Source organism: Peromyscus eremicus, chromosome 19, assembly GCF_949786415.1.
Source record: "Peromyscus eremicus chromosome 19, PerEre_H2_v1, whole genome shotgun sequence".
Classification (NCBI taxonomy): Eukaryota; Metazoa; Chordata; class Mammalia; order Rodentia; family Cricetidae; genus Peromyscus; species Peromyscus eremicus.
The window spans coordinates 10,276,526-10,292,204 of NC_081435.1; the positions used below are offsets into that span (position 1 = coordinate 10,276,526).

Genomic DNA, 15,679 nt, shown 5'->3' on the forward strand with positions numbered 1-15,679 from the left:
TATTTTATTGAGAAAATAAGAGAGTCCCCTCAAAGTAGATAACATGTCCATCAGTAGTACAAAAAAATAGTGATGTCAGCGTGGGATGTAAAACCCAATCAGGGGGTGGGGTAAATATGAAATACTGATGAGATATGAAAAGGTGAAGTCCTTTTGAACCAGGTTGGTCTGAAAAGTTTTCATGCAGCGAACAAGGGAACTGAGGATCCTCTCAGTGGGCTTGCTGATGCCATAATGAAAAGAGCAAACACTAGTCTTTATTACGCATTACAATATTCTACACCAGCTGTTATACTATAATCTAACCCACACCACTCTGGACAGAAAATTTGTGATTCCTTTTTAGAAAAATCGAAACAAAAATCAAAGATCAAAGTGTCACAGTTCACCTGGGTGGCAAATGACCAAGACAGAATCCAACCAGATCTGTGGGCTCCCAGTCCCGAGATGGTAAACCAGGATTCAAGAAAGAGCCAACGCTGCTTATTTTAGCTGTCAGAGCAGTGCTTCACAAACACTCCCCAGCACACCCTGTTTCTACAACGGCTTTTCACTTGTAAACTTTCATGTTCCCACATCAATCACTCTGGATCAAAAGACTGCATTCACCTTTCATCCGGAAAACTCAGTTCAAAGGTGACTTTTCTCAGGGTGTGGTGGCATTACTTATTTGAGTATGCCTAAGAAAGGAGACGTCTTGTCCACCAGACCAGTGCAACTAAGTTATAGCATCAGGCTGATGGTAATAGCATGGTTTCTTAGAATTGTTTGCATCATGTAAAATAATAACCATATGTTTGCTTACATCATGCGTATTGTCTCCTTTATTCTGTTATTACCACTTTACAGAGAGTCTCAGATGTGGATTCTACAAAAGAGGTTTGAAACCTAATTACTCAGTCAATAATTCTGGGTGAATTTTGATCCATTCAGATTTACTTTTTATTTTTTATAAAAAGAAGTGTCATTTTTCATTTTAAGGTTTTTTATGTAAAGAGTTGAAAATTCCAAAATATAATTTCAATTTTAAGTCACAGGCTCAGGGATAGAGATATAGCTCAGTGGTAGCACACCCATCTAGCATGTTCAAGGCCCTGGGTTCTATTCCTAACCCATAACAAACAAAGATAAACACATAACAAATGAGCCTATCAACTTAACTAACCTACACACGAGCAAAAGGTTTGAGTGATAACATGTATAAAACACATTATGTAACTAAAATTATTTCAATTTAAAAATCAGAATTGCATAGTTCTAGGACTTTGACTGGTATACAGCCTCTTCACCATGTTTCTTACTCTATCTTACGGGATCACTGGGCTAGGGAGACAGCACAGCTGGGAAAGTACTTGCCATTCACATGAGAGGCCTGGAGTTCAAATCCTCAAGTCATTTGGACATGGATGCCCTCCTGTAATCCAAAAGCACGGGAAACAGAGACTGGAGGTCCTCAAGGCAAGCTGGCTAGCCAGACCAGCCAAAAGTTTCAAGTTCAGAGAAAGACTCTGCCTCAATGTAAAAGGTGCATAGCCACAGATGAAGACACCCAACATCAACTCAGGCCTCCATGTGCACAAATACATGTGTATCTACTCCATCCACGAAAACACACTTATATGCGTCTGTGTACACCACATATACATCCTCCTCTCAAAGACAGAACCCTAGCTCAAAGCTGTTTGTTTCTGTCCGTCATTTCAGGCACTGGATTATGAACAAATACCCAACATTCACCTCAGCATTGGAGTTAGGAATCAAGCTGAATTTCACCACTCGGTGGCGTCTCAGTTCCAAATGCACTCCACCCCTGTGAGAATCCAGGTTGTCAACGTGCGTGAAGGACCCACCTTCCGCCCCAATTCCATGACGTTTAGTCTACGAGAAGGAGTAAGGGGAGACTCCTTAATGAACTATGTGCTTGGCACATACACAGCCATCGATACGGACACAGGAAACCCTGCAACCAACGTCAGGTATGACAAGTGCTTTTCTCATGCTTGCGTGGTCGTTGTTCATTCATGTGGTGTGTGCTATAAAATTTGTGTAGTATTTGGGGGATGGAGGTTTTTCTCTTGTTGCTGGTTTGAGGGGACTGTGACAGCATTTGGCATTTTCTTGGAATTGAAGAACATGTTAGTGGCAATGGGAGCTCTAGCTGGTTATAGACTAAGTGTGTCTGGGGAACGACCACAACATTAAAGAGCTCCCAGTGTTGCCATGAGAGTCTCTTTGATCCTTTGAGCTCAGCTGTACTACCCTGAACTAAGTCTGATTAGGTCATATTGTAGCCAGTAACACACCATAAAGCATGAGTCACTGCCTGTTCCCATAAAACCTGTGGCCATCTTTGAGATGAGTTTCAACTCTCTGCTTGATCTAAAAGAAAAAAGTAAACTAAAGAAACTGAAACACAGGTGCTTCAGAAATATGGTGAACATAAAGAGGCAAAAGAGGAAAAGAGAACAGAGCACATTAGGGCCTTGGACACAGAGACCGTACACAAGTGCAAGAGAGTCTAAAAGTCACCTCAAATGGGTCTTCTCTTCACCCTCTCCTCTCTATCTCCTCCTCTTCCTCCTCAGTGCTTTCAGAGTGAGCACATATCAATCCAATCATCTAATTGGCTTGGCGGCAAACTTCTGAAGTCTACTCACACAAGGAAATGACAGAAGGAAGTGAGGGTGTGTGATCTCACCTGCTAGAAAACCAAATGTTCTTCCACTCAGCTCAAGTCCTTTGGATCCATCTCCATCACAAGACCCAGATAGAGAGGTGGATAAGGACTACCACACACCCCTAAGCAGACAGACACTCTGAAGCCAGCCCGCCCCAAGCCTGCAGCCAGCAAGCGGAGTCTGCCATGCCTGAAAAGAAATAGTATTTGTTTTTCAAACTAGATAGAGTATATCTGATATACTCAGTATTATTAATTAATAAATGGGCCTGAGATATATTCATACATTTTACTATATAACTGAAAATCTAGAAGAGGAATAATAAAATGATAAAACCTAACACAATATATTTAATACTGTATTCTGAGACAGACAGACAGACAAACAGACAGACAGACACACACACACACACACACACACGTACATTTTATAAATTAAGACAATGATGAATCAAACAAACACAATGTGGGTTCATTGCATGGCAGTTCTTGTGTGATTTAAAAGTGCTAACTTTCACAGAAGCATAATGATGAACTTGTTTATTTAAAAACAGGTATATCATAGGGCATGATGCAGGCAGCTGGTTAAAAGTTGATTCAAGGACTGGTGAGATACAGTTTTCTAGGGAATTTGACACGAAGTCAAAATATATTACTGACGGGATATATGCAGCAGAAATCCTGGCTATAGATGGTAAGAAATTTCTTTTCAATTTTAATATGATCCATACTATTATATGAACTATTATGAATACAACTATTCTAATGTTGATAGTTGTGTCAGTCAAAATTTATTAGTTTGTGGTATCTTAAAGCTTACAGAAAGTTTTAAGCACATTAGATTAGGAGCTAAACTTATCAAACTTAAAAGATGGAGAGAATTCAATTACACTCATAATCATAATTTATATTTAAGCCATAATTTACCTCACTTAGTTCCAAAACAGAATCATGTGTGGTTCATAGTATAAGGCATAAAAGTTAGATATGTATAAATAAAAGTTTGTTTCTACTTATGACCACAGAGCTTGAGTATGGCTAATCTCACTTGTGGAGTATGCTAGGAATGCTTTCGTCACAGTCAGGAGTACAAGCTGTGTGTGAAGTTCATTACGGGGTCACCTTGGTGGGAGGCAGTGTGCGTGAGAGTATACTCACATTAGATTCACCTGAACTGAGTCATGATGAGAAACCTGCCTGTTACTTAAGTAGACACACTGTCCGCTGTAAAATGCTTTCAGCCAAGAAAGCTCCATTTGATTCAAAGTATAACACCTTTATGCAAATATTGCATGGAATTAATTTGTGATTCAGCCCTTTCTCTCATGGGAAAACCTATGACCAATTCCTTTCGGTGACTAGCAACAGGAATTTGTTTATTTGTCGATAATCAATGATGCTCCAGAGCAGTGCCGAGGAAGCCAGCTGCTGCAGAGACAAACAAAGTGAGGCCAGTAGGAAAGAAGACAGGTAAATGTCCCAAATGCAGGCCCAAGGGAAGGCGGAGGTTAGTGAACGGCTGTATCTGGCCTTCACGGTATCCAGAGACAAAGGTGAACGAGCAAAGGCAAGGCTCAAAAAACAAAGGCATGAAGAAGTCCAAGAAATGAGCCACACATGCTGGTCTCATCCTAAGAATAGCTCTTAACAGTCAGATCACTTATATACATAACATTGTCTTGCTTATTTAAGTCAAGATTCTGTAGAATCTAACTATGTTGATCATACCTTGGTCACATATGAAAATAATCTGCATTAAGTAGAATAAAAAAGATAATTATGACACAAGAATGAAAAGGTGATAGCAAGATGCACCAGAAGACTGGAGTTTCTTACCTAAGCCCAGGACCCATGTAGGTACAGAGCATCATTATCCAGGGGGTTGTCTTTGAGCCAGGATGTGTAGATAGGCAGCAAGCAAGGAGGCAGCAGCGCCAGAGAGCAGGCTTTGTGAACAACAGCTTCAGCTCTGATTGACAAATCACAAGGCCGCCAGTCAGCTACAGAGGACCAGAGAATGACAAATAGAACCACCTGTGGAAGACTATAATGGCCTCTAATAAAAGAGTAAGCAAATAGAGACTAGCAAGTCCTGTGAGGATAAAGTATATGAACAGAATCACATGGGATAAGACAGACTCCTGGTTTCTCACCACTTAAGTATACAAAAACATCTTTGGGGCAGGCAAGATGGCCCGGTGAGTAAAGGGGCTTGCCACCAAGCCTGATGACCTGACTTTTCTCACACACAAATAAATAAACAAATGTAATAGAATATCATCTTTAAAATCAGTACATTAACATTCTATAAAATGATTTATCTGGCTAACCTAGAGAGGGTAATATCTAGAGGATAATATCTAAATTTTCAAATAAGAAAAGTAAGGCTCCTTGCAGTGTGAAAGCAATACTTTATACACTATAACACGGCTTAAAGTAGGAAGTGGTCTGTATTCAGAACCCAATTTTGATTCTGTGTTTTTTCTAGTGAATTATACTGAGCAACACTTTTTGTAAGTAGACTAGGGGGAAGTGGATATTTTTTTTCCTAGAAATGTCATTATAGAGAGAAATAAACTAAAATTCTCACCAACAAAGAAAACAGAAGAAAAATATGCAAGCAATTATTTACACCCCCCACCATAGTTCTGAATACTGTTCCATGCACAGAGCCAGTCAGACCCTGAGGAGGGAGACTGACCACAGCTGTGGGTCCCCCTCATTAGGACAGGAAGAGAAGAGCAAAGGATGGATGCTCTTTGAAGGACATGTCATCTTCCATTTCCATCTCCGTTGAGATCAATGGAGCGAGGGGAGGAGAAAATGCATCTTTGCGGAGGTGAACAGTACACGTGAGAAGAAAGGCTGAAAGGATGTTGGAGAAGCCACAGTGGCTGGAGAGACCCAAGCAGGCATAAACTGTCCCACCTCACACGTCACTCGCACTGTTCATAATTCCTGTGGGGTATGAACTGAACTCTTTTCCCTGACATTGCTTAACCTAACTCCCATGATGCTCTCCTTTTCAGATGGCTCTGGAAGAACAGCCACGGGAACCATATGCATCGAGGTTCCTGATGCCAATGATTACTGTCCAGTCATTTACGCTGAGAGGCGGAGTGTGTGCGTGGATGCTTCGTCTGTCAGGATCTACGTCAGTGATCATTCTTTCGGGTCTCCCTTCACCTTCTGTGTGGTTGACGAGACATCAGACACAGCTGGCATATGGAATATCAGATCAATCAATGGTAAGCGGGATGGAAGCTGCTCGCACTGGAAGCTCCAGAGCAAAGCAGTAACCAAATAACTAGTCAGGTAGTCAAACACAGGTCTCTGTCTCTTTCTATGACACAGTCACATTAAAAGAAAAAATTCAGGTATACTACACATTTTGGTGAAAATTATCCTCAGGGAAAAAAAGCCAAAATACTTCAATACTGCAGTTATAAACTATAGTGTGTAAATGCCAGCTAATTAATCATCATCAAGTAGGCAGTAAATCAATGTTTAATCACTTGAAATAAACAGATTGTTTGACTAACTCACCAAAGGTCACAATTCCCTACATTAAATAATTCCAGGCAAACACATCGTTGTGTCCTGTAGAAAATCACTCACTTTCTCCTCACCAATGAAATTGTTTCTATAATGAGCTATGAGTTCATTTTTACAAAGTTAAAAAGTAAAATCTGAATCACCAAACATTACAGAAACAGTTGAACAGACAGACCATGGTCTGGACATGTTACTAACATATGTGCTCTCAGACGTGGCGGTACATGCTATAGTTGATGACAGGAGTGACTTATGAGACATGGTCCTGACCTACATGGACAGCCTTTAACTCTGGACTGAAAGACACAGAACTTGGAGAGAGGGGCCGAGTCTTCCTTGGGCGTCAGAAAAGGTTACTCCCAAGGAGTTTTAATCTGCTTCCTGTGTCTTCCTTGTTCTTCAGAAACCTCTGCAATCCTTACGACTGAACAGACTTTGTCTCCAGGAACTCACCAAATCCCCATCCTCGTGACGGACAGTCACAACAGAGCGTGCGAACTGCCACAGACTGTTCTGTTAGATGCCTGTTTTTGTGATGAGCGTCACGTGTGCTTGCACTCCAGTACCACAGGCATCTACAATGGGGACCCCACCTGGGTGACGGAGGACACATACGGGATTGGCACTGATGATGGAGTCGGACGGTCAAATGTCCGACTTGGACCATCAGGGATTGGCATGATCATTTTGGGCCTCTTACTACTTCTCTGTAAGTACTGGAAGCAGTCTCTTTATAGACACGTGGGGACTGCCAAGTTCATTGGCCATTTCTCTCTGGTATCTGCAGCTCTCTTGGGGCTGGCAAGAGCTTGCACCTGTTTGTTAATGATGACTACACAGACCGGGGTTAGTGATCTTCCTAAATACTGAAAACATATGCAAATCATAAAGTATAATCTGCAAGCATATAAAATAAATCCTACAACAGAAACCTCATGCAAATATTTCAAAGCAGAAAGGCAAGAACAAGAAACTCAAAAGACGGGAGTTATGGAAATTTTTACAGAAGTGGATTTGAGCTGGGTCCCGAAAGTTGAGGAATTTCTCAGAACAGTGATGCATGTGAGTAAATCTAAAAGGCAATCAAGGACAAAGAAGCATCCCAAGTAAACACAGAAGGGCTAGGGGTGGAGCCCAGTGGAATACACACAGCAAGCCACTAGTAAGTGAGACCCTGCGTTCAGTCTTCAGCACCAAGGAAACAACAAACAATAGATCGGGGAAACATTGAAGGGCTTAGCACATGGAGGAAGCAGAAGAAGAAAAGGTAAACAGTAGACCGAGGGCCAGCATGAGGCACTTGTGTGATATGCCTGGAGCATAAAATGTTCCAGGTTCTGGTCACGGACAATGAGGGATCAGTGATCACTGTGCCCTTGGGTGAGCTGCTCCCTCGGATAGAGCAGGGCCCAGGGGGGCTTCAAGAAGCCTCAGACTCTACCCTAAGACCCTTGTCTGAGGAACAGCAATGCCACTGAGCGAAACTCTCAGAAGGAGGCTTACCTTTCCCTGTGCCTTGTTTTTAAAGATGCAGGTCTTCAAAAGAGAGCTCAATTAGTATTTTAGATTGTTGCTAAAGTGTTTAGACTTCATGGGAAATCCAACACTGATTAAGCTCACTAAACTATCCTGTTGACATATGTTTGTGAATGAACACAAACTAAAATGCTTTCATTTTGAAATATAAGAAAGTAACGTCTGATGTTTGGATAGACTTTCTTAAAATAATGAATTTTATGAATTTGCAAAGTTCACAAAAATCATGAATGAGTCTCAAAATGTCTTTGGTAATGTCCCAGAACCTGACTTATGGTGACATCTTTCCTGACCTATGGCATCTTACCTCACCAATGGAATCTTAGCAGTCATAATAAACAACTTCAAATCAGTAGTTCTCAAACGCACACACACACACACACACACACACACACACACACACACACACACACCAATTACTGAAAGGTCTTTGCAAGGATTCATGTCTGACTCATAACCCAAGATGGAACCTAAGCATTGGCTCCCTAAGCCCTCACAAACTGGGCTTTAAAACCCACTATCAACAATGTTTTCATCAGGCTACATATCCTGGGGAAAGGTCAAAATTCAAACTTCAAGATGCAGCTTCCATTGGCTATATTTAATTCCTGAAACCTCCTAGAGTTGAGATGTCACGTGGGAAACTGTCATAAGTTGAGGAGCATCCATGTGTATCCCCAGTCAGTAGGTGCATAGTATCCACAGACATGTCCAGATTTTCATGCATGTATATGGGAGACTAGAAGTCAGAGAACTGAGTCTGAATCCTGAATATGTTACCAATCTGCTCAGAAATCCTGGACTCCGGGAGAATCAGTCCTTCCTTTCAAATCATTTAGTAAAGTCTGGATTGCAGAGCCCCACACCCTTTCTGCTTCCGGCTCTCAGGTCCCGTGTGATTCAGTGATTCAATGTTGTATTTATAAACATGGACAGTCACATCTGATACTTGATTCTCTGGTGAGGAAGTATCTGATACATTGTCACTTTTGAATTTACCCTGGTTCCAGTTATGGTACCACAAAAAAGCGACTTCCTGACGGGGCAGTGGAGGTTAACTCTCGCCATTTTCTTGGCCAGTGTCACCTCTTTTACTGCTCATATGCTGCTGCAAGCGAAGACAGCCAGAAGGCCTGGGGACAAGATTTGCCCCTGTGCCCGAGGGAGGCGAAGGAGTGATGCAGCCCTGGAGAATAGAAGGAGCCCATCCCGAAGACCGGGTGAGTGGGCTGCCGCTTCCCACAGAAGTGCGGGGTGTCAGCGGGAATTCAGCCAGCCTGGACAATTCCAGGCAAAAGCCAAGTCTCAGCTTCAACGTGAAGAACATGAAATATTTATTTTAGAATCTGTTTTTCTTTCAGGATGTGTCAAATATATGCGTACCCATGACGGCGTCTAATACCCAAGATCGCATTGACTCCTCTGGTCAGTCGACACCAATTCTGTTTTCCTTTCTAAGATTTACAAAATTATTCTATCAAAGCAGTCTCGAGGGAAAGTCCCTTGTATATTAGCATGCGTGTGAGTCTCAGTCAGAGGGTAAGTGACACATCTGTGGTGGCCGCTCATTTTTTTTATCTGAAGTTACAGTCAAGCAGAGCATAATGCTGCAATTTAACATGCAAAGTCTGAAACCATCATTGGAACTTAGTTCCTAGCTCTGTCACTTACTAGTGAGAAGTCCCTAATCCAGACCCAGCCTCTCCGGACGCACATCCTCCTCCTTGAAGTGAAGGTGACATAGCAATTGATGTTGTAATTGTAATTCTATATATAAAACAGGATTTTTTTTAATTCTTTATGAAGCATTGATTTAAAGATCTTTTTAAAACCACATATATGTTATATAAAATATATAAGCATGCAGGTGTTAGGTATGATGTACGTACATATGTATATATTTTCCTGTGTGCTACAATGTATATAATTAGAATTAGAATAGTGCCTGGGATGTGGTACAGGTTATTGTAATGATTATCTATAATAAAAGTTATTTAACGAAAAAGGAAGAAAGAAACAGCAATGTGTTCTTTGAACAATAAGCTGAAGAACGCTCTTTAAATTCACATATGCTTTGCCCACACCAGTGTCTTATACATTCCCACACAGCACAAAACGCTTAGAAGTACTTCACAATTGGGAATGACTGAGCCCAGCAAGGCCTGTGCAGTACTAGAGCAGACATGAGATTTTTCAGTGATGATTCCTTAGTACCCAAAACCTGGTACTTCCATGCAAAGAATTATGCGTTGTTCCCAAGTGAGTCAGCTCTCCAGTGCATGTGCAAATGAGGACTAAAGATTTGGCTTCTAGGAGCAGCCTGGTCCTTGCTTCAGTACGATAGGTTGTGCCCTCTTAAGTGGGCTAGGGCATAGGGATTGCTGTGACCGTACAGATGCAGCACCTGGCCCTACATTCTGTATCTTTAAATATCCAGGCAAAGGTTGTGTGTGTGAGAATGAGCCATGTCCCATAGCTGTCTCCTTCAGTATCACCTCCTTTGGTCAAGTCTGACAATTCTGACCATGCGTTGTCTATCTTTCTAGAATAATTTCTGTGCTATGTTGGTGGGGGGGAGGGGCTGACAGTGTTCTGTGAGCATAAGCCATCCAGGCAACTTGGGCATCAACATGGAAACACCCTGTCTTTTCAGAAATCTACACGAATACTTATGCTGGTGGAGGAACAGTGGAAGGGGGTGTGTCAGGAGTGGAGCTCAATACAGGTGCAGGGACAACGGCAGGCCTGGTGGCTGGAGGCACAACAGGGACCCTGAGGAAGAGAAGCTCAACCATAGGGACGCTTCGGGAATACCAAGACACCGGCATGAACATGGCCTTCCTGGACAGCTACTTCTCCGAGGTAAGCCTTACACACAGACCTAACATGCATCACTATAGGAGTAGAAATATATTCAGTTGATTTTTAACCCTATCCCAATCTTGAATTAAAAACATTTTTTCCAATTCTTAAAACATAAAGCCAATCTGCAGCAGTGTATAATATTTAACTATTATGAAAAGACCAGCATCCCCATCATCCCTTGCTTCCTTTTTCTTAACATCTTCCCTTCCGTTTCCTTTTGATTTCTCCCTTTTATTGCCATAGCAACAACAGAGCAAAAGGATGATGATAGAGAAAATCAAAACTGCATTCATGATGCCCTTCTTGTTCTCCAGGTGGATCCAATGAGAAGAGAGAAAAGGCAGGACAGGGCAGTGAGGCAGCTTAGTTGATAGAGTATCTGTCTAGCATACACAAGACCCCGGGTTCAGTCCCCATCACAAATCAGACTTTGTGGCTCACACCTGTAATCCTAACATTTAGGAGGTGGATGCAGGAGGATCAGAAGTGTGAGATCATCCTCAGCTATGAAGTTCTAAGCCAGCTTGGGATAGATGAGAACCTGTCTCAGAATAATGATGACGATAATAATAAGAATAATATACAAAATAATAATAATAATAATAGTTATTACCATTATCATTATTAGTATTATTATGATGATAAGAAGGGGAACAAAGGGATTTAAATCTTGATTATGCATTATCTCACCTTGGTGACAGATAAGAACCTAGGGCTCCTCCTCTTCTCAGTCTAGGGCCCTCCTATTTGTGTCCCTAAGGAAAAAGTGTCAGGGTTCTGTCAAAATGCCAAAGAAATGTTCCAAGATACTGTGTTCTTCTAATAGGTTGCCATAAACAGTAAATAGGGTTGGGCTAGAGAGATAGATCAGCAGTTAAGAGCATTAGCTGCTCTTCCGGAGAATCTGAGTTCAATTCCCAGCACCCATACGGTGGCTCACAACCATCTATAACATCAGTTCCAGAGGATCAACACCCTCTTCTAGTACCAGGCATACATATGGTGCACAGATACACATACAGACAAAATGCCCATAACATAAAAGAAATCAGAAAAAAATTAAAAGAGTAAATAATTTCTCATATTAAGAATCTTTATTTTGTTTAACAAGCAATACATTTTTATCTCTCTCCATTAGACCAGCTTATTACTCAAATGCTAATGCATGGATTTCACCACTGCTCTTTGATAGAAAAAGTCTGAGCATGCTGTGGTTTAAACTACATGTAGCACCTAGACACCTGTACACAAGACCAGGCTCTCCAACATTCCATCATGGACAGGGAGGTACCCCGAGGCCCCACCCCTACATGAAGAGCCATTGGCAGTTAATGGTTTACTAACAGAAGTGAGAAATGGACATTTCCTCACGTATGTGCTCACAAGTGAGTAGTCTGAGCTCCAGCAAATACTCCTGTTACCTGTGCTTATACAAGCAACCCTAACTCAGTTTATGAAAAACATAAAAAGCCATGAGAGCAGCAAGTGAACTAGTCAGGAAGAAAAGGAGGTTCAGAGGCAGTGGGAGGGGATAAGAGACAGTAATGAGGGTAGACATATTCACAATAATACATTGTACACATGTATGAAATTATAAAAAATAAGCAAAAAATTTAGTAGTTAAATATTATTGCAAAACTCATATTGTATGTGAATAGTATTATTAAATAGTGGATCAATATTGCTAATCAGTTTAGTCAATAAGTAGGTTCAAATTACATGTATCCCAGAAATATTTTTAAGTCATTCAAAAAATCATAACTATATATTAAAGACCTTCCACTCCGGCCACTAACTAGTATTCCGTGCAAGTTGGGACTGTCTGAGTGGTTATGATGTGCAATCACTCATTTCTAGTGGAGAATGCAGAGTTCCGCACAAAGAACATGAAAAGCAGTGCAGTGTGAAAGATGTGATTTTCTTTGAGATTTTATTCTCATATTGTATGTGAATAATATTATTAAATAGTGGATATTAAATAGCAAAGGTGAAATCTATGCATTAGCATTTGAGTAATAAACTGGTCTAATTAACTTTAGCTATTTGGGACTTGATCATGCAGCTCATCTTTTTCTGTCTCTCTGTGTGTCTCTTTCTCTCTGTCTCTCTCTGTGTAACTCTGTCTCTCTGTCTCTGTCTCTGTCTCTCTCTGTCTCTCTCTGTCCTCTCTCTCTCTCTCTCTCTCTCTCTCTCTCTCTCTCTCTCTCTCTCTCTGTCTCTGTCTCTCTCTCTCTCCCCCATATTTAGTTATTTTATAATATAAAAAGGTCAGACTGTATCCAGTGACATCCTGCAGACCCTTAGGATCCCATGGGAGGCCACATATGGTAGCACATATCTGTAATTTCACGTATCTGAGAGTTGGAAGCCCCAGCCTGGATAACATAAAAAGGCCCTGCCTCAAAAGAAACATTGAGCCAAACAGCACCATGGATGGGGCAGGGTGTCATGAAGTCAGTCTCACCCTTAACTGAGGAGCTATAGGCAAGTGATGGCTGCTGAGCAAGTGAGTCAGTTTTCTTCAGGGATGCAGCCCCTGAGGGGCTACCCTTGCCCCAGGAGATGGTGCTACAGCCAGGACTCTGGGTCTTTACAAAGAAAACAAGAAGTTGAGAGACAACAGTGATGGAGAAGGGACAGGGAGGAATTGGAGAGAAGAGAATGGGGGGGGGGGGGCTTGATCAAAACACATTGTATGAGTGTATGAAATTATCAAACAATAAAAATAATTTTAAAGAAGAAAATATGTTGAGTTTGAGATTGGAGGGAAAAAAAAGATTGTATGGAATCCTTCAGGGGCCCAAACAGGAAGGGGAAGCCGATGGGTGTCTACTTCCACCCCACTGTTCTGAACAATTGGTCCATAGCCCCTGTCTCCTTTATCTATTAGGCTTCTGATAATAGATGACAGTCTTAAAAGTCCTTTTTAAAAGATAATTTGAAGCAAGGCATGGTGACGCATTCCTATAATCCCACCCTCAGGAGTCTGAGGCACAAGAAGGGTGGTTTAAAGCCAATCTGAGCTCCACAGTGGGACCGTCTCAATAATAGAAATTTGAAAAATGCCACAGGGGTCATCTCTCAGACCTGATACCATCTTTGAGTGGCTTAAGCCACATAGAACTTCCAGAACATTCTGAGGAAAGTCTCTGACTTTTATAGAGATGTCTATCTTTGTGTATGGGTTTATTCCAAATTCATCTAATGTCTCTCTTTACATAAACATTTGGAGACCAGTAAAATGACCCAGCATGTAAGGGTGTTTGATGCCAAGCCTGACAACCCAAGTTCGATCCCCAGGATCTGCATGTCAGTAGGAAAGAACTGACCTGAAAATTGTCCCCTGACCTCTGACCTCCATATGAATTTCACATGCCCACACACATGCATGCAAATAAATAAATGTATAAGTGTTAAGTTTAAAAACATTTAAAAATAAATACTTTGAACATAAGCACATTTTATTTCTTTGTCACCTCAGAAACAAAGAACTATAAATCCAAAAGATTTATATATTATCTGATTCAAAGCACATCATTTATTAGTTTTTCAATTAGAGAAATTCACATATATTCCTCAAATTCTATGCCCCATTAACACACATAATGATCTTCATTTTAAAACACAATAATTTAGTATTATTTCATTTCTCAATTTGGTCCACAAAGTCTTTAAGTCAGAAGTCTCTGGAGCATTGCTGTTATTGTTCATTGGTTGTTGTGAAGGAAAAGAAACCTCGAATTTCCTATCTTTCCTCCCAACTTAGAAAGCATATGCATATGCAGATGAAGATGAAGGCCGACCAGCCAACGACTGCCTGCTCATTTATGATCACGAAGGAGTTGGGTCTCCCGTGGGCTCCATTGGCTGCTGCAGTTGGATTGTGGATGACTTAGATGAAAGCTACATGGAGACTTTAGATCCAAAATTCAGGACTCTAGCCGAAATCTGCTTGGACACAGAAATTGAGCCATTCCCTTCACACCAGGCCTGTATACCCATCAGTACTGATCTCCCCTTGCTTGGGCCTAATTACTTTGTCAATGAATCTTCAGGAATGACTCTCTCAGAGGCTGAATTCCAAGCAGAAATGGAAGCAGCCTCTGAACCCATGATTCACGGGGACATCATAGTGACTGAGACTTACACCACTGCTGACCCATGTGTACAACCCACGACAATTGTTTTTGATTCTCAGCTTCCGTCCAATGTAGTTGTGACCGAAACCGTAATGGCACCTGTCTATGATGTTCAAGGAAACATTTGTGTGCCTGCTGAGATAGCCAACACACACAATGTATACTACGCTGAGAGAGTAGTGGCTAGCCCTGGTATGCCTGACATGGCCAACAGTACCATGGCTGATGCTTGTATGGGACCAGTGATGAGTGGAGGTATTTTGGTAGGACCAGAAATTCAAGTGACACAAATGGTGAGCCCAGACATTCACATAAGCCAAACCATAGGCTCCAACTCCCCAATGACATCTCAACGTCGAGTAACAAGATACAGCAACATACATTACTCCCAACAGTAAGTCCTTCATGAAGATTTTGTGCCTTAATGACCACCAACATATCCATCAAAGATATTTAATGTGCTGTAGTCAATGTTTTAACATTCAGCCAACATTCACACGTTCTAGGTTCAACAGTACTCTTTGATGATAGCCATCAGGGAATAAATATGACTTCACACTTTAGATAAGCCTCTTTTAGTTATTTCTGGTTGTCAATAATAGGCCAAAATACCCACTGGAATCAAAGGTGCTGTAGCCTTTAGGTGCTGTCTAACAAATAGCACACAACTCATGGTGCCAATCCTGTAAGTCCCATGGCTGAATCAACAACCTTGGAAAGATGTTGTGAATTTTTATCTGCATCTTCTACCCATATTTTTCTTTAGAGAAATATTTTGATTATTGTTTAAAATTCAGGCCAGGGCTACATAGTGAGACCTTGTCTCAAAAAATTTACTTCAAGGCTGCAGATGTAGCTCAGTGGTAGAGTGCTTGCCTAGCATGCAAGAAGCCACAGGTTCAATCCC

General features: G+C 41.3%; 1 protein-coding gene across 1 annotated transcript in view; it reads left to right on the top strand.

Moving 5' to 3' along the window:
- The window catches only part of Dsg4 (desmoglein 4), a 29,280-nt gene extending 14,047 nt beyond the window's left edge, over positions 1-15,233 (top strand). Inside the window, exons 10-17 of the mRNA XM_059246700.1 lie at positions 1,705-1,976; positions 3,232-3,371; positions 5,707-5,925; positions 6,636-6,941; positions 8,849-8,988; positions 9,130-9,193; positions 10,422-10,630; positions 14,400-15,233. Coding sequence (XP_059102683.1) covers positions 1,705-1,976; positions 3,232-3,371; positions 5,707-5,925; positions 6,636-6,941; positions 8,849-8,988; positions 9,130-9,193; positions 10,422-10,630; positions 14,400-15,170 — 2,121 coding nt within the window. The 3' untranslated portion in view covers positions 15,171-15,233. The remainder of the gene's footprint in view (positions 1-1,704; positions 1,977-3,231; positions 3,372-5,706; positions 5,926-6,635; positions 6,942-8,848; positions 8,989-9,129; positions 9,194-10,421; positions 10,631-14,399) is intronic.
- Positions 15,234-15,679: the final 446 nt, after the last annotated feature.